The sequence below is a fragment of the Cyprinodon tularosa genome, unplaced genomic scaffold, assembly GCF_016077235.1.
Source record: "Cyprinodon tularosa strain WSP-4 unplaced genomic scaffold, ASM1607723v1 ctg822, whole genome shotgun sequence".
NCBI lineage: Eukaryota > Metazoa > Chordata > Actinopteri > Cyprinodontiformes > Cyprinodontidae > Cyprinodon > Cyprinodon tularosa.
This window is the reverse complement of record NW_024039588.1, coordinates 162,654-189,826: the sequence shown is the minus strand read 5'-3', so window position 1 is coordinate 189,826 and position 27,173 is coordinate 162,654. Positions and strand designations below refer to the sequence as shown.

General features: G+C 42.1%; 2 protein-coding genes across 2 annotated transcripts in view; both read left to right on the top strand.

Annotated features, from left to right (window-relative positions):
- Nucleotides 1-10,438, top strand: part of LOC119774668 (sialoadhesin-like) — a 45,620-nt gene extending 35,182 nt beyond the window's left edge. Inside the window, exons 5-9 of the mRNA XM_038272306.1 lie at nucleotides 5,010-5,255; nucleotides 5,562-5,843; nucleotides 8,057-8,302; nucleotides 10,046-10,168; nucleotides 10,245-10,438. Of these exons, the coding sequence (XP_038128234.1) occupies nucleotides 5,010-5,255; nucleotides 5,562-5,843; nucleotides 8,057-8,302; nucleotides 10,046-10,168; nucleotides 10,245-10,348 (1,001 nt within the window). The 3' untranslated portion in view covers nucleotides 10,349-10,438. The remainder of the gene's footprint in view (nucleotides 1-5,009; nucleotides 5,256-5,561; nucleotides 5,844-8,056; nucleotides 8,303-10,045; nucleotides 10,169-10,244) is intronic.
- Nucleotides 10,439-18,311: 7,873 nt separating this feature from the next.
- LOC119774673 (zinc finger protein 239-like) lies at nucleotides 18,312-25,580 on the top strand. The gene is made up of 2 exons (XM_038272314.1): nucleotides 18,312-18,410; nucleotides 24,581-25,580. Exons 1-2 carry the CDS (start codon nucleotides 18,333-18,335, stop codon nucleotides 25,481-25,483), a joined length of 981 nt encoding a protein of 326 aa, XP_038128242.1. The 5' UTR covers nucleotides 18,312-18,332; the 3' UTR covers nucleotides 25,484-25,580.
- The last annotated feature ends 1,593 nt before the right edge of the window (nucleotides 25,581-27,173 follow it).

The following is a 27,173-nucleotide window of genomic DNA, read 5'->3' as shown; positions in this document are numbered from 1 at the left end:
CACTCATTAAGTCCCTTCCACACTTCCCTCATGCTTGTCCTCCAGATTCTCTATTGTCGGTGTTCTTTGATGTCCCTAAGTGTCTCTAAGTTCATGCCACACTCTCTTCAGCCAGTCTCTGTATCCAAACCTGAAAGCTCTTTTCTTACCGTTGAGAAGTGCTTTCAGGCCAGCGGTTATCCAGTAGTTACTGTTAAGGAAGTTGCGTTCAGGCCACGCTCGCATGATGGTGTCCTAACAGAATCTGATGTAACCTGTGATGCAGTCACTCATTAATGTCTTCCCCTTGTGGATGACAAAAGACACCCCGGTGTGTTTCCTCATGTGTCCACCTCCTCACCATCCTGCTGTGCACCAACTGCCTTTTCACCTGAGGAACATAGTCGGGAGTTAATTTAACTAAGCGGTGATCTGATCTGCCCACTGGGGAGAAGAGCTATGGCATCGTATGCATCTGTGACGTTAGCATACAGCAGAACCAGTGTTTTATTGTCTTCAGTGGGACAGTCCATGTACTGATGAAAGTATTTAAAGTTTTATCCCATGAGGCCTGGTTACGATTACCCCAAACTACCATAAAGCATCTGGCTGTTTTGTCCTGACGGTCATTTTTTAAACCTTAATGTGATTGCAGACACAATTTTTGCATCTATATGTGGACCTACTTTTTAAAGTCAAATGCAAACACATGTAAAGCTTTCTGTGATCAATGTTTAATGACAGAGGGGGTCTCTGTGAACGGTAACATATCTGAACTGTCAGAAAATCTCTATGTGCCCGAAAAGCATAATGCATAAGGTATCAAATCAATGTTTACGCGGTTAAACCAAATTGAAAAAACATCATGACTGAGCATAAATATTAAGGTATCTTTATAACAAAACTAAACACTAACAGCCACCGGAGGAAACGATCATAGATTTAAACTTGTGTTAAAAGGTTTCCCTAAATTATCCCTTAGAAGTGCCATATAGAGCACTATTATAGATACATAAAGCCAGCCTTTTATTGCTTTATACTGGGGCAGGCAGCTGTTAAGAGGAGTTGTAGGAGGTAACTCCAGCATTTTAGAGTGAAATCTACTGCAAATTCAATTCTATTCAGTTTATTTCTATAGCCCAAATTCACAACACGTCATCTCAAGGCACTTTCCAGTTCACCACAACTTCTCTATCTAAAGGTCTGGTTATCCTCCTGCAGCAGTGTGTCTCAGAGAGACATATGCTAAATATTGAGGCGTGGTCTGCGCTGTTATTCCACGACACATCGCAAGAGGGCCAATCAGGAACTAGCTGTGGGTCTAGATATTGCCCCTGATATCTAGGGGCAAGTTTGTGCGACAACGGAGGGACATGAGGGCCAAAAAGAGCGGGGATCCAGGTGGAAAAAGGGTCCTAGCGTTCTTGCGCACCTCGCTCTTCTAGCTGGTCCATCTTCCCCAGTTGTTTTCCACAATGGCGGATACATGGCGGCTACACAAACAAAACTAGCCAGTAAGGTACCAAACAGGAAATACGCATTCACTACGACACACATGCACACAACCTTGTTTCTGAGTATAAATAAGCCTTAAGGAAAACCAGCTGATTGCATCGACTCATTGACTCTTCAGCAATCCCTCACACTAAGCATGCTTGTAGCGACAGTGGAGAGGAAAAACTCCCTTTGAACAGGAAGAAACCTCCAGCAGAACCAGGCTCAGTGTGAGCGGCCATCTGCCGAGGCCCACTGGGGTTCAAGGAGAGATCTGACTGCAGTTCCATCTCTGTCAGAGAGGGGGGGTTGAGTGGATGTTTTTCAGGTTTTACCGTAAATGTTGTGTCTTTCTGAAACAGAAGGGTTCTGAAAACTACCATGTTGTGGTTAATGTGTGTCTCATCCAGCCTCCATCGTGGTCACTCCCAGCAGGTCTCAGTTTCGTGAGTATACTCCAGTCTCCATCAGCTGTGAGCAGTTCAGACCAGGTGTATGGACCGTGTGGGGATACACAGATCAAGGGTCAGTTCTCCTCTGATCATCAGACTGGTTTATTGTTCTCTGTTCATTCATTCCTCACAGTAACAGTTTTATAACTCTGATGAAGAAGAAGCCGTTTGTAGATCTAATGTATCCTTCTGTCTCCACACCTGAGGCGTCCCTGGGTTTAATGACTGATGTGTCTCCAGGCAACGGGTGTCCGAATGCGGCTCTGATTGGGGGACTCTGAACCGCTCCACCTGCACCTTAAACACCTTGAAGAAGGCACTCATTGGAGTGTACTGGTGTGAGTCCAAACACAGGGACAGCAGCCACGTCATCAACATCAACGTCACAAGTAAGAGTCACCCTGCGTCATGGACGAACACTTCCTCTTCTTTGCTGAGAAAGACCAGACCATCAACCTTTAAACCATCACTAGAAATCAGTTAGAGCTGCTTGAATAGCCCAAACGGCCAATAGCACAGATCATTTACATCATCCAGGAAGAGTCTGCAGAGATTTATCATGCAGACGTTCTGGACTGTACCAGGACAGAGTTCATGCTGCTTATAAACCCTAAATGTAACCGAAGCAAAGACATGTGTGTCTGATTGTTTGTGAATATTTTGTGTGTTTGCATCATGCTGCCCAGCTTTTTCTCCTTAACCCTCTCAGTTGTAGTCTCTCAGGTTAGTCACACACAACTTCTCCATCAGTTTTGGTTTGAACTCTCAGGCTGCCGCCTAAACAAAAACTCACTATATCGCCACAGACTAAGAAGTTCTGGACTGTCCTTTCTGTTAAATCAGGCTTAATGTACCTCTATCCTGGTGATTAAAGGGATATTTCTCCTATTTCTGGGATTATCCGATATCTTCAAGTGATTGTGTAAACAAACAAATCTAATAAGTAAAATCAGAGAAAAGCTGTTTTGCAGTTTTCTGACATTGCATAGTCACAGTATGATTTCTGCCCAGTACTTTATGTGTGGTTCTCTCCTGGAAAGCTGCCTCCTCAATCAAGGGTGGTTTAAAATCATCTTAAAGGAATAGTACACCCAAAACATGATTAGCCTTCATTTTCTACTCACCCCCATGCTGAACAACACTCTGGAGTACTTTTTTGATATCTCAAATGCATCTGGAGATCTGGGAGGCTTCTTGCTGTCTGCTGACATTCAAATAATGGAGGTCTATGGCGCCCGAGGCAGAAAGGTCCATAAAAGTCCACAAAAAACGTGTCAATATTCCTCCATACTGCTCGTCCAATGTATTCCAAGTGTACTGAGTGGGTAGCGTCCAGAATTTACTCGAAACGAAGTCATTTAGAATGTTTTTAGAGCATAAACAGTAGTGTATAGGATTTCCTGAAAGCGCGTTCACGAGTCTACGGAAACCGCGGCAGACCAAACCAGATGAAAGTGCGCATTCAGCTCGGCAAAGAACTCATGCTCTTCCTCAACACTGAAGTCCTCAGACATTTTTCTTTCGTTGTTTCTTTCTTTGCACAGGTAAACAGCACATTTCTTCTTCTACGCTTGCATTATCGGCAGAGCAGACGCTGAATGCGCACTTTCGTCTGGTTTGGTCTGCCGGCTTCCGTAGACTCGTGAACGCGCTTTTAGGAAATCCTATACACTACTGTTTATGCTCTAAAAACATTCTAAATGACTTCGTTTCGAGTAAATTCTGGATGCTACCCACTCAGGACACTTGGAATACATTGGACGAGCAGTATGGAGGAATATTGACACGTTTTTTGTGGACTTTTATGGACCTTTCTGCCTCGGGCGCCATAGACCTCCATTATTTGAATGTCAGCAGACAGCAAGAAGCCTCCCAGATCTCCAGATGCATTTGAGATATCAAAAAAGTACTCCAGAGTGTTGTTCAGCATGGGGGTGAGTAGAAAATGAAGGCTAATCATGTTTTGGGTGTACTATTCCTTTAACTAAATTCTATTCATTTCTATAGCACCAATTTAGGAGAAGGAGTAGCAACAATCTTTCAATCTGACTTACTGATTACTCCAAAGGCAGCTAATAATTACAACTCTTTTGAACATTTAACCCGTAGTTTCCCTCATCCAAATTGCAAAGCCAGAAAACCTCTTCTTTTTCTAACTTTGTATCGTCCACCAGGTCCTTACTCTGAATTTTTAGATGAGTTTTCTTATTTCCATCTGATTTAGTGTTGAGTACGGACAGGGTCATCATAGTGGGAGATTTTAATATCCAGCTCAATGCTATCTTAGACACCATTGGCTTTGTTAAAAATGTGAATAGTCCCACACATTCTCATCTTCATACTTTGGATCTTGTTCTGACATACGGCATAGAATGTGAAGAAATAACAGGATTTTCTGACAACCCTGTTATAAAAGTAGTTGCCAAACAAGTCTGCGATCACTTCCACCATAATGAACTTTTTGAAGAGTTTCAGTCTGGCTTTAGAGCTCATCATAGCACTGAAACAGCTCTGGTGAAAGTCACTAATGATATTCTCATGGCCTCAGATAATGGACTTGTATCTGTGCTCGTCCTGTTGGATCTCAGTGCTGCATTTGATACAGTTGACCATAATATTCTTTTAGAAAGACGTGAATATTTTGTTGGAATTAAAGGAACAGCACTAGACTGGTTTAAATCTGATCTATCTGATCGAATTCAGTTTGTTCATGTTAATGATAGATCTTCAACACGCTCAAAGGTTACCTGTGGAGTACCACAGGGATCAGTGCTAGGACCAATTCTCTTTACTTTATACATGCTCCCAATTGGTAGAGTTATTAGACAGCATGGGATTAATTTCCACTGTTATGCTGATGATACCCAGCTATATCTGTCTATAATCCAGATGAAGCTAACCCATTACATAGATTACAGGCATGTCTGAAGACATAAAAACCTGGATGACTCTTAACTTTCTGCTTCTGAATGAGGACAAAACAGAAGTTATAGTCTTTGGACCAGAGCCTAAACACAGTGCGGTTTGATTCAGTGGTTTTATCCTTTAATCAAGCAGTGTCCTTCTCTCTGTCGTTGTGTTTAGCTGATTCAGTGATCCTGGACATTCCTGTCCTTCCTGTGATGGAGGGACAGAACGTTACTCTGAGCTGTGAAGACAAGGGCAGACCTTCAGACACAACAGCGTCTTTCTTCAAAGATGGATCCCTCATCAGCACTGAACCTACAGGTCAACTGACCCTTCATAAAGTCACCAAGTCCAATGAAGGAGCTTATAAATGTCAGCCACTCAATGGGAAGACTTCTCCATCCAGCTGGCTGTTCATCGAAGGTAAAGATCAATTCCAGAAATACAGACATAGAAACCTTTTGGTTTCCCGGTTTGCTTAAATCAAACAGAACAAAGTTTTACATATTACGGACAGAATGAATCCACTACAAGGTTTCAACGGAATCACACGTTAACAACTCCAGAAATCATTTTAAACATTATTTCCATGTTTTGGTTGAAATCTATTGAAGCAACCTGAAACCTGTAATATTGATGAGAAAGAAGCAATAATAATCAGGAACACTAGAGGAACCGTTTTCCTTCAGGAAGTAGCTCCACTGACTGAAGGTCCATCTCTGTCCTCAGATGGCTCCAAACCAGCGTCTCTGACGGTGAGTCCAGACTCCTCTCAGCTGTTTGAGTATAAACCCTTCTCTCTGAGCTGTGGAAACAACGGCGGGTCTCAGGGATGGACAATCAAAAGAAGCCCCAAAAACGGGAAAAAGATATCCAGCTGTGGGGACGGCTGGGGCCAACTGGCTTCTTCTGGCTGCAAATTTTCAACAGCAAAACCAACTGACAGCGCCATCTACTGGTGTGAGTCTCCGTCTAAGCAGCGCAGCAACTCAGTCCACTTCACAGTTCATGGTAGGCACCATAATTGGATCCAGTTTGCGTCTGTATGCTTACTGGCTCGGTATGGAATCGTCTGATACGTGAGAAGCAAAAGCAGAAGTACACTGAAAAAAGTATATCGTTGCTGAAATTTAAAAAATGATGTCCAGATATCACAGCTAAAATATTTGACTTTACAAATACAAACATGAATAAAATCATTTATTATGACCTGATTACTTTATGTAGATGTAAATCATAATACTGCGCTTGACCCAACTTTAAATCTTTGTTCTGTTAGAAATTATTTTCTGAAACTGATATATTTTTTAATTGAACCAACCTAATATCACAGGCGTAACTGTCTGAAGGACTGGTTTGGACATGTCTTCACCAACTTTGACCTGGTTTGGACATGTCCCCACCAACTTTGACCTGGTGTGAACATGTCCCCACCACCTTTGACCTGGTGTGGACATGTCCCCACCAACTTTCACCTGGTGTGGACATGTCCCCACCAATTTTGACCTGGTGTGGACAGTCCTCACCAACTTTGTCCTGGTGTGGACATGTCCCCACCAACTTCCCCACCAACTTTGACCTGGTGTGGACATGTCCCCACCAACTTTGACCTGGTGTGGACATGTCCCCACCAACTTTGTCCTGGTGTGGACATGTCCCCACCAACTTTGACCTGGTGTGGACAGTTCCCACCAACTTTTACCTGGTGTGGACATGTCCCCACCAACTTTGACCTGGTTTGGACATGTCCCCACCAACTTTGACCTGGTTTGGACATGTCCCCACCAACTTTGACCTGGTGTGGACAGTTCCCACCAACTTTTACCTGGTGTGGACATGTCCCCACCAACTTTGACCTGGTTTGAACATGTCCCCACCAACTTTGACCTGGTTTGAACATGTCCCCACCAACTTTGACCTGGTGTGGACATGGGCCCACCAACTTTGACCTGGTTTGAACATGTCCCCACCAACTTTGACCTGGTGTGGACAGTTCCCACCAACTTTTACCTGGTGTGGACATGTCCCCACCAACTTTGACCTGGTTTGGACATGTCCCCACCAACTTTGACCTGGTGTGGACATGGGCCCACCAACTTTGACCTGGTTTGAACATGTCCCCACCAACTTTGACCTGGTGTGGACATGTCCCCACCAACTTTGACCTGGTGTGGACATGTCCCCACCAACTTTGACCTGGTTTGAACATGTCCCCACCAACTTTGACCTGGTTTGAACATGTCCCCACCAACTTTGACCGGGTGTGGACATGTCCACACCAACTTTGTCCTGGTTTGAACATGTCCCCACCACCTTTGACCTGGTGTGGACATGTCCCCACCAACTTTGACCTGGTTTGAACATGTCCCCACCAACTTTGACCTGGTGTGGACAGTAACCACCAACCTTGACCTGGTGTGGACATGTCCCCACCAACTTTGACCTGGTGTGGACAGTCACCACCAACTTTGACCTGGTGTGGACATGTCCCCACCAACTTTGACCTGGTGTGGACATGTCCCCACCAACTTTGACCTGGTGTGGACAGTCACCACCAACTTTGACCTGGTGTGGACAGGTCCCCACCAACTTTGACCTGGTGTGGACAGTCACCACCAACTTTGACCTGGTGTGGACATGTCCCCACCAACTTTGACCTGATTTGGACATGTCCCCACCAACTTTGACCTGGTGTGGACAGTCACCACCAACTTTGACCTGGTGTGGACATGTCCCCACCAACTTTGACCTGATTTGGACATGTCCCCACCAACTTTGACCTGGTGTGGACATGTCCCCACCAACTTTGACCTGATTTGGACATGTCCCCACCAACTTTGACCTGATTTGGACATGTCCCCACCAACTTTGACCTGGTGTGGACATGTCCCCACCAACTTTGACCTGATTTGGACATGTCCCCACCAACTTTGACCTGGTGTGGACAGTCACCACCAACTTTGACCTGGTGTGGACATGTCCCCACCAACTTTGACCTGATTTGGACATGTTCCCACCAACTTTGACCTGGTGTGGACATGTCCCCACCAACTTTGACCTGGTGTGGACAGTCCCAGAAATAGTGTCGGAGCATTGTCGTTCTAGTAATGAAATTGTTTTTTATCATAATAGATGAAATTACAGTAAATTAGGAGGTAAATAAACTACATGGTAACATTTTTCCTTCATCCTTAATAAAATCTCTGCTTCTTCTCTTTCTTTAGATAAAGACGTGATCCTGCATAGTCCTGCACTGCCTGTAGATTCTGGAACTGATGTCACGCTGAGTTGTCTCCTTAGGACCGCCTCCAACGTCTCAGCCGTCTTTTATAAAGATAACAGCAGGATCAACAGAACTGAGCTCACAGGTCATATGACCCTCCACCATGTGACCACGGCTGATGAAGGCCTCTACAAGTGTAACATCCGTGGTCATGGAGAGTCTCCATCCAGCTGGCTGTTTGTCAGAGGTTAGTTTTTCCACCCTGGAACGTCTCAGATGCAAACCAGCTTCTACGTGAGAGTTTTTTATCCTCCAGGGCCATTTTGTTTATTTATTAAGTCACACAGAGAAAGCTTAAATTAGAAAATTTTATTGACGTTAACAAAAAACGTTAGAGTCTTCTGCTCAGGCTGAAGACTTTGAAGCTGTGACTCAACATTAGCTTGGATGAGAAACCTAGGAATAGGATTAGAGTAGTCTGACCTCTGGGGCGGACACTGGTGGTGGAATGATCCACGGGGTGATTGTTACTGAAAATAGTCTGAGAGCGAGGAAGGAGATGGACAGAGGAGGGGGAAAGCTGGCTGAGATGTTAGAGGAGGACAAGGCCAGGAGGTAAATGAAGGAGACCAATTCAGCCAACCTGAAGGCCACTGCCAGGATGCTGGAGAGGAGAGTCCGACCATTTGGAGAACCTCGGTTTCAGTAGGAGCGGTGTGATTCTGGCCCACTGGACCAGCTCTACACTCTCTGCACTGGAGTTTGCCCAACCAGTTCACATGTGGAACTGGGGAAGGCATTCAACAGAGTCCCTCATAGCCCCCCAATGGGGGCGCTCCAGGAGTCAGGGGCCCTTTACTAGGGGCCATCTGGTCTCTGTATAATCGGAGCAGGACTCTGGTCCACATTGCCGTCATTAAGTCAGACAGGTACCCAGTGCATGTAGGACTCTGTCACCAATCCTTTTCAGAGCCTGTATAGAGACGATTTTTGCGATGTTTTTTGCAGATGATGTGGTTCTATACATAGATGGGTGCGGCTGCTGCTATAATGCAAATGCTGCACCGTCTGCTGTGGTTCAGAGAGAGCTGAGAGAAAAGGCAAGGCTCTGGTTTAGCGTTCGGTCTACCGCTAGCATAGCCAGAAAGAAGACATTGGGTGTGCTTCAAATACTGGGAGTGCCAAATTTATTTTAAACATTACACCTCCACAGACATTCTAAAGAATAACGCACACAAACAAAGGTGGTCATTGAAAATAACATAGTGAAATATAAAAAGCCCACGGATCTACAAATACTGTCATAGAGCCATAATGTAACCTCAATAAAATAAATTATATTCTAGAGCTTACCCATGCGGACTGCACAGCTCCAAGTCTCAAGGGCAAGACAACAGTGCTAACACTTTCCATTGGGTGACTTGCCCAAACAAAGTCAGTTCAGCGCCCTTCAGACCAAGTCCAAGGTGTCTGCTCAATGTGTACAACTGGCCAAAAACATCTGATTCAGGCAGCAAGGTGGCAGGAGCCCTCAATACCCCATCAGTCACTAAAAAAAGGTTGTTCAGTTCCACAAGTCGTCGGTCAAGAAACATAATCTACAAAGACGATGAGAGGTCAGCTCAGTAGGTTACCAGGTGTGCCTTAGCTGCCTCTGTGGGTGGCACTGGCCAGACATGGGCAATATGCAGATCCTGGACCCCGCGCTCTGAGGTGTTCCAGGTGGGTCCCACCAGGAGGCAGCTCAGGGGACGGCCAAAGGGACGACCCCGGACCCCATGAAGGGACTAGGTCTCTATTCTGGCTCAGCAAGTCAATTTAAGATGACTTACTGAGCTGTTCATGTTGTTCTGATGAATAATCACGGTAAAAAAAACGCATAGAAAATAAAACAGAGTTTTAACCAGATGTGGTTAAACAGTTTAGATAGAACTGAAGAGAATCCAGATGTTTTTAAAGTTAATATTTTCTGGTGTGTTTTATTTTTCAGCTCCTAGGCCCTCCAATCCCAGCTATTTCTCTCCTGAGATCCTGTTTCTAAAGCTGAGAATCATCCCCGTTATAACGTTGGCTTTATTTATCTACCTAACGTACCAGAATTGCAGACTCAGAGGTACCAGAACACTTTGATCTAGTTATAGAAGCTCAACATCTCCTGCTGATATAAACCTGATCTCTACTCTCTGCAGGAAGGAGGCCACCACTTCCTGTCAGAACATCAGCATCCAGAGCAGCAGACCAAGCTGACTATGATGACGCCGTGGGTCAGGTCACCACTGAGCATCAGTTCTGAAATATTTTCTGTATATCTATACTGTCCGTTTCAAGTGTAATGTGTCAGCTGGACTGTCAGCATTATAGGTTATAGATCTTGTGTTCCTTGAAGTAAGAAATAAAAAATTTTCTTTTATGTTTTAAATGAGTGCTTTAACTTTGTTGGAATTAGATGATGCTCTATGCCTTTCCAATCAAACACTTTCTGCCACTGTAGACACAACATCAGGCGGTGGGACCAATGTGATCCTGAAGGAGAACAGAAGTCCTGATCCAGGTGGACTGGATCATTCCTGAGGAATGGATCATCTACAGGTCCTTCTATAAATATTAGCATAATGTGATCATGGTTTATCATGAGCTGTCTGCCAAAATTATCCATTTTAAGACAATAAAAGAGCTGAAATATTTCAGTTAGTGTGCAATGAATCTAAAATACACGAATGCTCGAGTTTTATCAGTACATTATGGAAAATAATGAACTTTATCACATTATGCTAATATTTTGAGAAGGACCTGCAGATTTTCCTTGTTCTAGAGAGCAGGAAGGACTTCATGATGCAGACATGAGCAGAGCTCAGAAATCCTGAAACCCTCCAAATGTCCCTGAACATGTCCAGATAGTGGATTACCGTGGGCCTCTGTGGGCTCTGGAAGTGAGGGTGACCCTCCAGTAAAAATAAACACAGTAAGTCCATCATGTCCTGAAGCTGACATCTAGTGGCACAGCTTCATTAATGCAGCTCTAAAAAAATGAGAAAGGTGAGAATATTAGAATAAAATTCAACTTTATTTTCATTACACTGACCCAAATACAAAGCAACAAACTGTGGTTTGCATCTATCCAGATGTGCTATACAGGATATAAATATTTATCAACATGTGTTCAGAGACTATATGAACTACAATGGTATAAATCAGGGAGAACCAATTAAAAATCAGCGGGTCCCAATTAAGATAATCAGCAACCAGTAAAGGTCTGGAAACATTTTAAATATAATCTGTTACTTTAAACAGAATTTAACGTTTCTCAGTTCTTGTGAACTGAGAAACGGCAAGAACGGTAGCCCTGGCCGCTGCAGACGGGCTAACGGTAGCCCTGGCCGCTGCAGACGGGCTAACGTTAGCCCTGGCTGGTGCAGACGGGCTAACGGTAGCCCTGGCCGCTGCAGACGGGCTAACGGTAGCCCTGGCTGGTGCAGACGGGCTAACGTTCGCCCTGGCCGCTGCAGACGGGCTAACGTTAGCCCTGGCTGGTGCAGACGGGCTAACGGTAGCCCTGGCCGCTGCAGACGGGCTAACGGTAGCCCTGGCTGGTGCAGACGGGCTAACGTTCGCCCTGGCCGCTGCAGACGGGCTAACGTTAGCCCTGGCTGGTGCAGACGGGCTAACGGTAGCCCTGGCCGCTGCAGACGGGCTAACGGTAGCCCTGGCTGGTGCAGACGGGCTAACGTTCGCCCTGGCCGCTGCAGACGGGCTAACGTTAGCCCTGGCTGGTGCAGACGGGCTAACGGTAGCCCTGGCCGCTGCAGACGGGCTAACGGTAGCCCTGGCTGGTGCAGACGGGCTAACGTTCGCCCTGGCCGCTGCAGACGGGCTAACGTTAGCCCTGGCTGGTGCAGACGGGCTAACGGTAGCCCTGGCCGCTGCAGACGGGCTAACGGTAGCCCTGGCTGGTGCAGACGGGCTAACGTTCGCCCTGGCCGCTGCAGACGGGCTAACGTTAGCCCTGGCTGGTGCAGACGGGCTAACGGTAGCCCTGGCCGCTGCAGACGGGCTAACGGTAGCCCTGGCTGGTGCAGACGGGCTAACGTTCGCCCTGGCCGCTGCAGACGGGCTAACGTTCGCCCTGGCCGCTGCAGACGGGCTAACGTTAGCCCTGGCTGGTGCAGACGGGCTAACGGTAGCCCTGGCCGCTGCAGACAGGCTAACGGTAGCCCTGGCTGGTGCAGACGGGCTAACGTTCGCCCTGGCCGCTGCAGACGGGCTAACGTTAGCCCTGGCTGGTGCAGACGGGCTAACGGTAGCCCTGGCCGCTGCAGACAGGCTAACGGTAGCCCTGGCTGGTGCAGACGGGCTAACGTTCGCCCTGGCCGCTGCAGACGGGCTAACAGTAGCCCTGGCCGCTGCAGACGGGCTAACGTTCGCCCTGGCCCCTGCAGACGGGCTAATGTTAGCCCTGGCTGGTGCAGACGGGCTAACGGTAGCCCTGGCCGCTGCAGACGGGCTAACGTTAGCCCTGGCTGCGGTTACCCTCTGAGCTCCGCTGGTTGCAGTCATCAACCACGACATAGAACTTTTTTTTATTAACTATTAAATCTGTAAATGTTACATATAGTAAAGCTTAATTGCCTCGCCTCAAATGATCTTAAAACATACTTTTATTGAACAACAGCAACAGAAATGAGAACTTTTAACTTACGAAACTAAACTGGGAATAATCCAAAAATAAATAAATAAATATAAAGTATATTCTGAGATGAGAGTCCCTCTGATGCTGTTTAAGTGTCTGAATCTATCAGCAGATTCGCCACATTCAACATGGCGGACGCTCTGACTCTTCTTCTTCTTCTTCTTCTCGAGTTTTATGGCGGTTGGCAACAAACTGTTAGTAGCATTACCGCCACTTACTGGTATGGAGTGTGGTTCGTGATGGTTTAAATATTGATCCTGATACATTCTACCCTAACTCCTTCTAAACATACATTCACACATTCACACTTAAAAATATAAACAAATTTGTGCACAGCTTTGTATATCATTCCTTCACTCACAAACACACTTACTATAATTAAATTCTATGGAATAATTTAGTTTTCTTTAGAAATCGAATAATTATTTGTATGTGTTTACTCCCTAAATTTTTCCTCAGTATATCTAATAAATTAACCTTCTCCTTAATGTCTTCAAACTCTCTTCTCATATATCTTCTCTCTTTTTCATATTTATGACATTCTAATATAACATGTTCTATGGTTTCATATTTATCACAGAAATCACATTTGCCCGTTTTATGTTTTTGTATTTTAAAAAGTGTATAATTAAGTCCTGTATGACCAAATCTTAACCTTGTTATCACTCTTTCCTCCTTTCTATTTCTTCTTCCATTTCTTCTTTCTCCTACCATCTTCTGAATTTAAAACCATCTTCCTGTTTTATCTTCATCCCACCTTTTTTGCCAAATTTCCATAAGTTTCTCTTTAATAATACTCTTTCCTTCTGATTTACTTATTTTAACTATAAAACTAATAGAATGTTTAATTGCCCTTTTTGCCATTTTATCTGCCCTCTCGTTTCCTTCTACCCCAATATGTGCTGGAACCCACACAAATGTAACTATCAGCCCCATATTTCGTATTCTGAACAGTGTATGATTTATTTCTAATAAAATGTCCATCCTACTATCTGTTTGGTTATTTTTTAAACTTAACAATGCAGAGCTTGAATCTGAACATATTATTGTTTTTAATGGTTTTATGTCTTCTACCCATTGTAACGCTAATAATATTGCCAACATTTCTCCTGTGTATACTGATAATCCATCTGTAATCCGTTTTCCTATTTTTATATTGAATTCTGGTACTACAAATGCTATTCCTAGTTTCTCAGTTATTTTTGATGCATCGGTATAAATTTGAATATATTGATAATAACTGTCTAAATGTAACTGTACTAAATTGATATCTACCGTGTACGATTTATCTTGTTTCTTTTCCATTAGTGACATATCTACTGTTGCTTCTGGTAGAATCCAGGGAGGTATAATTGATATTGGTGTTGTTTGACTCATTTCTAAACTATTCATTTTACGGTAAATGTTTTTATTTTATTTTCAATTGTCCATCCAAAACTCCTCATTTCTTTCTTTTCTTTTTCCCAGCATGGATTTAAAATGTCCAAAGTTGGGTGATGCACATTATTTCCTTGTAAATTTAACCAGTAATTAATTTCTAATTTTGTTCTTCTTAAATCTAACGGCATTTCTCCCATTTCTATTTCTAATGCTGCTGTTGGTGTGGTTTTAAATGCTCCAGTACATAATCTTAGTGCCTGATGTTGGATAATGTCTAATTTAACCAAATGTGTTTTAGCTGCTGAACCGTAAACTAAACAACCAAAGTCTATGTTGGATCTTATCATTCCTGAGTAAATCTGTTTTAGTGATTTCCTATCTGCTCCCCAGTCACTGCCAGCCAAACATCTCAAAATATTCAAGATTTTCTTACATTTATCAACAACTTTTTGTATATGTATATGCCATTTTAATTTTTCATCAAACCATAATCGTAAAAATTTTATACACTTTACCTGCTCTAACTCTTGTTTATATAATTTTAATTTTATTTCCTTGTTTATTTTTTTCTGAGTAAATAACATTACTTTGGTTTTATCAACTGAGAATTTAAATCCCCATTGCAACGCCCATTTCTCTATTTCAATAATAACCTTTTGTCATTTTTTAACAATAAAATCAAAATTTTTCCCTCGTTTCCAAACAGCTCCATCATCTGCAAGTAGTGAACACCCCATGTCTTTTTCAATATCTTTAAATACATCATTTATCATAATTGAGAACAATAGTGGACTTATAATACTCCCCTGTGGAGTTCCATTTTCTACTTTATATTTTCCTGAGGTAGTTTCTCCTATTCTAACTTGTATTTTCCTACCTGTTAAAAAGTCTTTAATCCATTTAAATATTCTCCCTTTAATACCAAACTTGTATAATTTAATTAATAATCCATCCACCCACATCATGTCATATGCCTTTTCTATATCAAAGAATATAGCCACTACACTTTCTTTATTTACTTGTGCTCTTCTAATTTCGTGCTCTAAACAGAGCGTTGGATCGTTAGTGCTCCTCCCTTTTCGAAAACCACTTTGATATTTTGATATATATCCTTTACTATTTAGATAATATACTAGTCTATTATTAACCATTTTTTCCATTATTTTACATAAATTAGATGTTAAGGCTATTGGTCTGTAGTTTTCTGGGTTTGAATGATCTTTTCCAGGTTTGGCTATCGGTATTATAATTGATTCCTTCCAGTTCAACGGTAATTTTCCCTCCTCCCAAATTTTATTATATAGTTGTAATATTATATCTTTAGATTTTTCACTAAGTTGCCCTATCATTCTATACCAGATTTGGTCTTTACCTGGTGCTGTGTTTTTTGTCTTTTTAAGTGCATTGTTCAATTCCGTTTTTGTAAACTCAACATTTAACAAATTATTTGTTTCTTCAACGCTCTGTATAAAATCTTTATATTTAATTTTTGTATTTTCTCTACCTTTTCTTCCATTTTCACTAATATTATTTGAACTATGAATTTTACTAAATGTTCTTGCCAATATTTCAACTTTATCTTCATCTCTTATTATGTTTGTATCATCTATTTTTAGAACAGGATAGTCAAACTCTCTTTTTATACCATTCATTATTTTGATTACCTTCCAAATTTCTTCAATTTTTGTTTCTTTCCCTATCGTATTACAGAATTTTTTCCAATATTCTCTTTTTGCATTCTTTATAGTTGTCCTTACTATTGCTTGTTTTCTTTTATTATCAATTAAATTTTTATAAACCGGATTATGTTTGAGTGTCTTAAATGCTTTATTTCTTAACTTTATTGCTTCTTTACACTCATTTGTCCACCATGGAACCATTTTCTTATCATTTTTACTCCCTGATTTCTTTATAGAATTATCTGCTGCTTCCATTATTATTTTACCAATTATTAAATTTAAATCATTTATATCCATACTCATGTCTACTTTTTCTAAGTTTATTTGACTCAAATATCTAAATTTAGTCCAGTCAGCCTTATTAAAATTATACTTTTTCCCAATTTTAATATTCCTATTATTTAAATTTAGCCCTACTTTTACTGTTATGGGGAAATGATCGCTACCTATTGTAGATTTTTTATCAATAAACCAATCACAAATACCAGCTAAAACATTTGAGACAATTGTTAAATCAATAACTGATTCCATCCCCGTTCTTATATTGATTCTTGTTCCCTTTCCATCATTAATACATACTAGGTTTTTCATTTCCATTATTTCTTCTATAACTTGTCCGTTTTTGTCATTACATTTACCCCACACTGTACTATTTGCATTAAAATCTCCACACCAAATTACCTTCCCTTCCAAATATTCAGTTAACTCCTCCATTATTTCAATCGATAATGTTTTACATGGATTATAAAAATGTATTATTTCTAATTTACCTTCTTTTTCCCATATCTCAATTACTACATATTCTAGTTCTTTCCCTTTCCCCAATATCTGATATTGTATTCCTTTTTTGATAAATATTGCACATCCTCCTCCACTTCCCTCTGGTCGATCTCTTCTTACACTATCATATCCTTTAATCACAAAATCTAATGTTGTTTTTAACCATGTTTCCTGAACACAAACAATTTCCGGTTGTTCTTCCAGCTCATTAATATAACCTTTAAGTTCCTGTCCATTAGCGATTAAACTTCTAGCGTTCCATTGTAGTATTAATATGAACCGTTTTCACCCGAAGGTCCTGGTCTCCCCTCTTCCTCCAACTCTTTATTTATGTTCTCCCATGATCCCTCTTTAAATCCCAAAAACTTTTCAGCTCCTCTCACTATTATTTTAATCTTCTCAGTTTTGTGTTTGGCTTGGTCAGTGCAGTTGATAACATAAGCTATGAATAATATTAGTTTTTCCACTGGAATTGTGGCTCTTTCTTCTGTCTGTACTTTGCTTTGTTGTGTAGTTTGTCTCACTGTTTGTTTAATCTCTCTTGTTTCCTGTTCCTTCACATTCTTAACTGCTTCTGCATAGCTTATGTTTTTAGTTGTTTTAATCTGTACGATTTCTTTTGCCCTTTTCCTTACTTCACATCCTCCAAACGTGACTCTATGGCTCCCTCCACAGTTACAACATTTTTCTTGTTCTTCTTTACACTCTTCTAATTTGTGATTTTCTCCACATTTTGGGCATCTTTGCCTCCCTTTGCAGACTGCTGCTATGTGTCCATATCTTTGGCATTTGAAACACCGAAGTGGTGGAGGTACATACGGTCTGACCTGAAAATTGAGGTATCCTATTTTGATGTTTTTTGGCAGCTCTTCATCTTCAAATTCAATAAGGATTGACAAGCTTCCTACTCTTTCTCCATTCACTGTTTTTGACAATCTTTTCAAGTTGTTCACCTTTGCACCCACAACACTTCTCTTGATTTTATCAAGATCTTCATCAAGACGGATCCCATAAATCACTCCTCTAATTTTTTTATTTCCTCCCATGATTTTTTTCTCCAGAACAGTTCTTTTGCAGATACTCTTCACATTTAAAGCCTTATTCTTTTGTTCTATATCTTTACATATTACCAATAGGTTTCCGTCTCTCAAAATCTTTACCATTTCAACATCTCCAATTTTCTTTTTTATTTCTCTTGATACCACAATGGGACTGATTTTATCCTTTTCTTCCTCATTTTTTAGTTTTAATATTACTTTAAATTCCTCCCTCACAACTTTCCTCCTGACCACCCTTTCTTCTTCTGAGCTACTTCCTTCCAACTCCCGTTTATTACCTTGACTGTCACCTTTTCCCCTTCCTTCATCAGTTTTATTTCTTCCACGACCTCTCCCTCTTCCCGCAGGCGTCCACCCTTCAAAATCCTCGTCTTCCTCATTTCCTATCTCCATTTCCATCCGAACCATTCACATACCAGTTTATGCCAATCCGCCTTCTCACAAGTGATGTTTTGAATATTTCCGCGTCCAACACAAACGTTCACCACACGTGCTCAACCGCTCGCGAGACTCCCGTCCTGGTCACACCCACCTTGGTCGACGCTCTGACTCATCCCAGCACAGGCATTAAAAAAGAATAGAATTTATGGAGAGGTGAGGCCGGAGCGCGCTCAGGTGGTGAGTGCGCATGCTCAGTAGCTGCAGCCTTTGAAAAGGGCGCAGAGCCTCGCGGAGAGCAGAAGCAGCAGCAACATGGACAGCACTGAGGAGCAGAACCAGGAGCAGAACCAGGAGCAGGGAGTCTCCTCCTCAGCTCCCAGTCAGCAGCAGGTCAGTCTGAAGATCCGCTCCGGTTCTGGACCAGAACCTTTGGGATCCATCCGAACCGGATCAGCTCTGATGAGCAGTTAGAGACTGATCCCAAAGTTCTGATCCGTTCAGCTTCTACTGCACTTCTCCCACAACCCCCCACCCACCTGACTGCTGGCTGGGGGGGCTTTATGGCAGGCCGTTTGAACATTTATTACCACCGCTGTCCTCTATTGTTCCAACTATTGATCTCTAAAATAAGATTCTACCTGCTTCATTCCTGCTAGTTAGAGCTATACATCCTAGATTTAATTTTTACCTGCAGAAAATACTTTCCAGGATGCAATAAATAGAACTGAACTAGTAAAGATAAACTTTCTGTTACCTAGAAATTCATTTTCAGACATTCAGAATGTTTATTTATCTTATTTTAGATAGTAGTGACGTCATTTCAGATATCTGAAAGTAACGGCCCAATACACATGAATGGGGAAAAGTGACGTCATTTCTCCTGCTAAGGATAACATTTCAGATCTCTGAAAGTTGATTTAGAGCAGGAAGAAATGCATTTAAGAAATCTGGATTAAATATTCAGTCACGCTAATAAAGGTCACTTTAAATGTTAAGATTTCCAGCTTTCTGAAAGTTTATTCTGACTAGTTCAGTTCTATTTATTGCATCCTGAAATTAGATTTCTGCTGTCATACAATGCTTTAGCGCTATCTATAATAGAAATGTGGATAGGTAGAATGCTTTAGTTCTATCTATAATAGAAATGTGGATAGGTAGAATGCTTTAGTGCTATCTATAATAGAAATTAGACTAGTCAGTCTCCCTATTTTATGTTCAAACTGAGCCTCATTCTTTTGCAAGCACCTCAAACTGCATGTTTGGCATTATTATTATTATAAAGTTGAGATATCTGGAATTCCAATGTAACTAGTCATATCTATAATTATATTTCTACCAGCAGAAATATAGTTTTGATGTCAATAATTGGATTTCTGGACATCTGTAACATTATATTCATTTTTTATATCTGAAACAGTAACTCTATTATAGAGATATGAAATTAGAGATCAACCTCATCAGAATTCATTTTAGATAGGAAGAATGTTTATTCTAGATATCTGGACGTTGAAGCCAACTGTGTTTTGCACTGGAAACAATTACATGTTAGATATCTGACATGTTTATTTAGACTAGAATGAAATGCATCTGAGGAATGTGGATTATATATTCAGTCAAGCTAATAAATGTCTAAATGGCCTGCCATACTGGTCCCAGTCAATAAGTCTCCACACTTAAAGCCCCCCCTCCCCCTCCAGGAAGCAGAGAATGACCCAAACAAAGACCCCTGATGTTCCTTTGATCTCTGCAGGACCCCCCTCCTCCCTAATCACATGGTCTCGTCCCCCCCACCCCGGGGTCCAATCCTCTGAGCCGTCTCCAATGAATTCCCTTTTAAATCAGGCAAATCAGGCAGCTCGTCTCCAGTCTGCTGGGAGTTTGTTCTAGATCCAGGGAGCATAGATGCTGCTGGGAGTTTGTTCCAGATCCAGGGAGCATAGATGCTGCTGGGAGTCTGTTCCAGATCCAGGGAGCATAGATGCTGCTGGGAGTCTGTTCCAGATCCAGGGAGCATAGATGCTGCTGGGAGTCTGTTCCAGATCCAGGGAGCATAGATGCTGCTGGGAGTCTGTTCCAGATCCAGGGAGCATAGATGCAGCTGGGAGTTTGTTCCAGATCCAGGGAGCATAGATGCTGCTGGGAGTCTGTTCCAGATCCAGGGAGCATAGATGCTGCTGGGAGTCTGTTCCAGATCCAGGGAGCATAGATGCTGCTGGGAGTCTGTTCCAGATCCAGGGAGCATAGATGCTGCTGGGAGTCTGTTCCAGATCCAGGGAGCATAGATGCTGCTGGGAGTCTGTTCCAGATCCAGGGAGCATAGATGCTGCTGGGAGTTTGTTCCAGATCCAGGGAGCATAGATGCTGCTGGGAGTCTGTTCCAGATCCAGGGAGCATAGATGCTGCTGGGAGTCTGTTCCAGATCCAGGGAGCATAGATGCAGCTGGGAGTTTGTTCCAGATCCAGGGAGCATAGATGCTGCTGGGAGTCTGTTCCAGATCCAGGGAGCATAGATGCAGCTGGGAGTTTGTTCCAGATCCAGGGAGCATAGATGCTGCTGGGAGTCTGTTCCAGATCCAGGGAGCATAGATGCTGCTGGGAGTTTGTTCCAGATCCAGGGAGCATAGATGCTGCTGGGAGTCTGTTCCAGATCCAGGGAGCATAGATGCTGCTGGGAGTCTGTTCCAGATCCAGGAAGCATAGATGCAGCTGGGAGTTTGTTCCAGATCAAGGAAGCATAGATGCTGCTGGGAGTCTGTTCCAGATCCAGGAAGCATAGATGCTGCTGGGAGTTTGTTCCAGATCAAGGAAGCATAGATGCTGCTGGGAGTCTGTTCCAGATCCAGGGAGCATAGATGCAGCTGGGAGTTTGTTCCAGATCCAGGGAGCATAGATGCTGCTGGGAGTTTGTTCCAGATCCAGGGAGCATAGATGCAGCTGGGAGTTTGTTCCAGATCCAGGGAGCATAGATGCTGTTTCTCCAGGTTTGGTTCTAGTTCTTGCTGGAACTAGAAGACCTGAGTGGTCTGGGAGGTAGATCCATGGACAGCAGATCTGTTATGGATTGAGGTGCTGATCTATTCAGTGATTTCTAGACTAACAGAAGGATTTTAAAGTCTATTCTCTGAGCTACAGGGAGCCAGAGGAAGGACTTCAGAACCAGGCTGTTGTGATCTATTTTCTATAGTTCTAGTGAGGACGCAGGCAGCAGTATCTGGATCAGCTGCAGTTGTCCGATCTACTTTCTATATTTTATTTCTACAGCTCCAATTCACATCATGTCATCTCAAGGCACCTTACAGTTCAACCAGATCATCCAGTCAGATTGATTCAAAGTTTTCTATCTAAGGAAAACCAGCTGATTGCATCGACTCATTGACTCTCAGCAATCCCTCACACTAAGCATGCTTGTAGCGATATATATGTATATACACTATATTGCCAAAAGTATTTGCTCACCTGCCTTGACTCACATATGAGCTTAAGTGACATCCCGTTCCTAATCCATAGGGTTCAATATGACGTCGGTCCACCCTTTGCAGCTAGAACAGCTTCAACTCTTCTGGGAAGGCTGTCCACAAGGTTTAGGAGTGTGTTTATGGGAATTTTTGACCATTCTTCCAGAAGCGCATTTGTGAGGTCGCACACTGATGTTGGACGAGAAGGCCTGGCTCTCAGTCTCCGCTCTAATTCATCCCAAAGGTGTTCTATCGGGTTGAGGTCAGGACTCTGTGCAGGCCAGTCAAGTTCATCCACACCAGACTCTGTCATCCATGTCTTTATGGACCTTGCTTTGTGCACTGGTGCACAGTCATGTTGGAAGAGGAAGGGGCCAGCTCCAAACTGTTCCCACAAAGTTGGGAGCATGGAATTGTCCAAAATGTCTTGGTATGCTGAAGCATTCAGAGTTCCTTTCACTGGAACTAAGGGGCCAAGCCCAGCTCCTGAAAAACAACCCCACACCATAATCCCCCCTCCACCAAACTTTACACTTGGCACAATGCAGTCAGACAAGTACCGTTCTCCTGGCAACCGCCAAACCCAGACCCGTCCATCAGATTGCCAGATGGAGAAGCGCGATTCGTCACTCCAGAGAACGCGTCTCCACTGCTCTAGAGTCCAGTGGCGGCGTGCTTTACACCACCGCATCCGACGCTTTGCATTGCACTTGGTGATGTATGGCTTGGATGCAGCTGCTCGACCATGGAAACCCATTCCATGAAGCTCTCTGCGCACTGTTCTTGAGCTAATCTGAAGGCCACATGAAGTTTGGAGGTCTGTAGTGATTGACTCTGCAGAAAGTTGGCGACCTCTTCGCACTATGCGCGTCAGCATCCGCTGACCCCGCTCCGTCAGTTTACGTGGCCTACCACTTCGTGGCTGAGTTGCTGTCGTTCCCAAACACTTCCATTTTCTTATAATACAGCTGACAGTTGACTGTGGAATATTTAGGAGCGAGGAAATTTCACGACTGGATTTGTTGCACAGGTGGCATCCTATCACAGTTCCACGCTGGAATTCACTGAGCTCCTGAGAGCGACCCATTCTTTCACAAATGTTTGTAAAAACAGTCTGCATGCCTAGGTGCTTGAATTTATACACCTGTGGCCATGGAAGTGATTGGAACACCTGATTCCAATAATTTGGATGGGTGAGCAAATACTTTTGGCAATATAGTGTATATATATATACACACACAAATACATATATATATATATATATGTATTTGTATATATATGTGTGTGTGTGTATATATATATATATATATATATATATATATATATATATATATATACACATACACACACATATATATACACTATATTGCCAAAAGTATTTGCTCACCCATCCAAATTATTGGATGGGTGAGCTCCGCGTTAATAACGCGATAATTTTGACAGCACTAATATATATATATATATATATTAGTGCTGTCAAAATTATCGCGTTATTATCGCGTTAACGCGAGGCCATTTTAACGGCGATAATTTTTTTAACGTGAGATTAACGCTATGTGGTTTTATGGTACAATTTTTCCAAGTACATCCCGCTGCAGCCTGCGGGAAGGCGGGGCTATTTTCCCCCAGTCTATGCATTTCTCATAGGCTTCGAGAGCGGAGCTCCTCAAGGAAAAAAGACGCTCATACACTGGGTGGCGCTAGTGCCTTTTCTTTAAGCCCCACCACCAACAAACAAGTTGAGTGTCTGGTAACTAGTAGCAACCTGAAATACGCTGAGAAAACTGATTACTGAGGTGAAATGGAATCTGCTACGGCACTCTTGCTGTCACAGGTCGGTATCGTGTGTGTGTGTGTGGGTGGGTGTGTCTGTGTTCTCATTTTCGTTTAGAGTCTGAAAAGTAACTTTCATAGACTACCTCCATCTAGTGATGTCGGTCTATTGATTTTGATGTATTGATTGAAAATTGTTCATTATTATCTTGGTTAATTAACATCTAATGTTAACTGTACTACATTTTATAGCAGTAGGGTAAAATGCTTGTCTTTGTTCAAAAGACTGTATTAACTGTAAAGACTGTCTTTTACATCAGCCTGTTTTCAGGGCCTTTTTTTTGGCTACATATTTGTTATTTTTTGCTACATGCCTCCCCATCTTCTTGCCATATGTTTCTATGGCATAAATCAGTGTCTGTGACCTGTTTTCATTTAAAAAAAAGAACATTGGCACAAACCTAGCCTGTATGTATTTTTTGTATGTCATCGAGAGTATTTAAATGATTTTCAATCAGAAAAAAAATTTGCGATTAAAATGCGATTAATCGCGAGTTAACTCAGGCATTGATGCGATTAATCGCGATTAAAAAAATTTAATCGATTGACAGCACTAATATATATATATATATATATATATATACACACACACATACATATATATGTATATGTGTGTGTGTGTGTATATATATATATACATATATATACATATATACAAATACATATATATATGTATTTGTATATATATGTGTGTGTGTGTGTGTGTGTGTATGTATGTATATGTATATGTATATATATATATATATATATATATATATATATGTGCAGATCTAAAAAAAAGGACTGAGCAAAAGAGTAAAAGGATGAATAAACGTCACATTTGTCGATAATTTGATTCTGAATTATGAAGGGGGGGGGCTGTATGACTTTCTGAGGGAGGCGTAGAGATTGATGGAGGCAGGAAGGATTTCCTGTGGAGCATCTGGGTAAAAGGAGTCTCCTGCTGAAGGAGCTCCTGTGGTGGGCATGGAATCGTCGCTCCACTGATTATTGCTTTTCATACTTATTGATTGAACTAATTCATAGCAGCCGTTGTGAAACCAAACAATGCGTTCCTGATTTTAGGCTAGATCAATTTAATCAGAGTTTTTAAACCTGTCTTGTGGATTATATTCTGAGCAGAGAAACCAAGATTGTGATCAGTGTTGAAGACATGGAGTCATGTTTGGAGCTGGTCTCATATCTTCTCTTTCTTTGGATTCAGTGTGTTTGTTAAATACTGGATTGAGACAATTAGCTCCACTTATTTCTCTTTTTTTCTCTATTTAACAGAAACGTAAAAAGAAAAGTGGAGCAACGCCCCATTGCTGTAAACTCTGTGGTAAAGCCTTCCAATCAGCCCAGAGGCTGAAGGCCCACCAGGTTGTTCACAGCGAGGAGAAACCCTACACCTGCACTGACTGTGGCTCCTCATTCAAACAGCTGATGGGGCTAAAAATCCACCAGCGTATTCACACCGGAGAGAAACCGTACAGCTGTGATGAGTGTGGAGTTTCATTCCCATACCTAAACTCTCTGCAGAGTCACAAGAGGATCCACACAGGAGAAAAACCTTACAAGTGTGACGATTGTGGGAAATCTTTTAGAGTCTCGAGTGCCCTGACCACCCATAGACGGATACACACTGGGGAGAAGCCATACGCCTGTGACCTGTGTGGGAAAAGTTATTCCATTTTATTGGGTCTGCAACAACACCGGCGCAGTCACACCGGAGAGAAACCCTACGCCTGTTCCAAGTGCGACAAAACGTTCATGGGTAGCCCGGGTCTGAAGATGCATATGTATAGCCACCTGGATGTGAAACCGTTCCAATGTGAGCAGTGTGATGCAGCCTTTAGTAATCCAAAGTCTCTGAAACTCCACCAGCGTGATCACTCTGGGTACCAGTGCGACAAGTGCGGAGCCTTGTTTCCCACGGCGCTGATCCGATCCAATCATAGACGCAGTCACAAATGGATTGATAGTCTGCAGAGCAGCAGTCATTTCATGAAGATGAAGATGTCGATGGCAGCCATGTTTCCAGTGAAGAGTGAAGCAGCAGCAGCTGGAGCGAGTCGTCCTGCTGGGATCCTTGATCAGCGCGGCTCTGCTGGGTCCACTGCTTCCCCTTTGCTCCAGCTGGAGATTAAACCTGAAGTTAAACTGGAGAAAGACGCCATTGGAGGACATCAGTGACGTCATCTCTTCATTACAATGATGCTGTTTTCATTTTCATCATTAATGTGTCTTTTGTTCTTCCTCCATGGATTAAATAAATGTTAATGCATTTAAAGCTGGAATCCATCTGATTATTGTGACTAAAGTTGGTTCTTTTGTTTGTCTTTAATGCATCCAGAGAACATTTGATGGAACCGTGTGAATAAACACGCCTGTTTTCCATCTTTCCAGACATTAAACCATCTTTAGGTTTGCCATATAAAATAACGAGTTCTTCCATCGCAGATAATCTGCAGAGATGAGCAACAATCAGGTGTATTGGTGATGTAACGAGAGGAGGCGGGGCTTCCAGGCATTTGTCCAGTACTGGAGGGGGCGTGTCCACGAGGCTTGCTTCATTTGGGGGAGGAGCCAAAATAGATGAGGTGTTTCAGACCGCCGGGAACTTTGGCAGGCATTTAAACAGCCTCTGTGTTCAGTCAAGATGTGGGAGTTTACATAGATTCTAAGGATAGATTGGTTGGAAAAACAACCAATCTATCTGTTAAAACTAGTTTGGTCAGATTAAAGAATGTAACGATCAAAATCAGAGCAAGCCACTGGTTACAGATGTAATGGGTTTAAGGTTTAATGGTTTTAACATGAATTTTCTTTATTAGTGCGTCAGCTGGAAGAGATGGACTCCCACTCCTGAGGTTGTTGGTTCAACACCTTCATCAGGCTTTTGAAAGTTGCAATAAAACAAATATTTTGGCTAAACTGACTCATTTTTATTGGTTTTCCTTCCAAATATAGATTGGGTAAAAACACATTAGATTGGTTGAACACATAAACTAAAAACTGTAGAGAAACTATGATGTTTAAATAAAATGACTAACACCATTCATTTTGCTCATCATTGCCCAATTTTCACCCTTTCACCGTCTGCTGGAGCTTATTTCACTAAAATGGTAGAAAAACTGAAACTTGAAGGATTTTGAAATGAAAACATTTTACACACAACAAAACTTTAAAATTTATTATAAACACTGATTATTAATAATTTCAAAGTAGCTTAAATGGGGAAAAAACGATAAAAAAAAAAAAAATCCCAGGTTGAACTGTGGGGATCATTGAAGCAGTTTGTCCAAACATCTCAGCATCACTAAGGTTTATAAACGGCCCTTTTTCCTGAAGCTTTTCATCATTTCTTCTGAAGCAGTGTGAGGGACCGAGAGGAAAAGCATGAGGAGTCACAGGAATTAATACTAAAATAGGTTTTTTTATTTTTAACCCAAGAAACAGAAACTTACAAAAAAAACATGGGTTCAAGTCATAAAAGAGGCCAAACAAAAAGAAAATTTAACTCAAGCAAACTGAGCCTAAACTAACTGGCTGCATAAACAAACATAACTGACCTGACAAAGAAATGACACACAAGGGTATATATATATATATATATATATATATATATATATATATATATATATATACGGATCAGACCATTAACACAATAGGGGGAATTCAAACTAAACAACCACAAATTACAAACATTGGCAGCACAGTTAGGTTTGGCAAAAAACTAATCTATATCTTAGAAAAATGAAAACACACCAACCGCAAACAAATCCTAAGTGAAAAATGCCAAAAATTAGAAAAGGAAAATTCAAATTCCCCCCTTTAAGCTGCAGCTGATGGAACAGTCCAATTTCCCCCACCTGCATTCAGC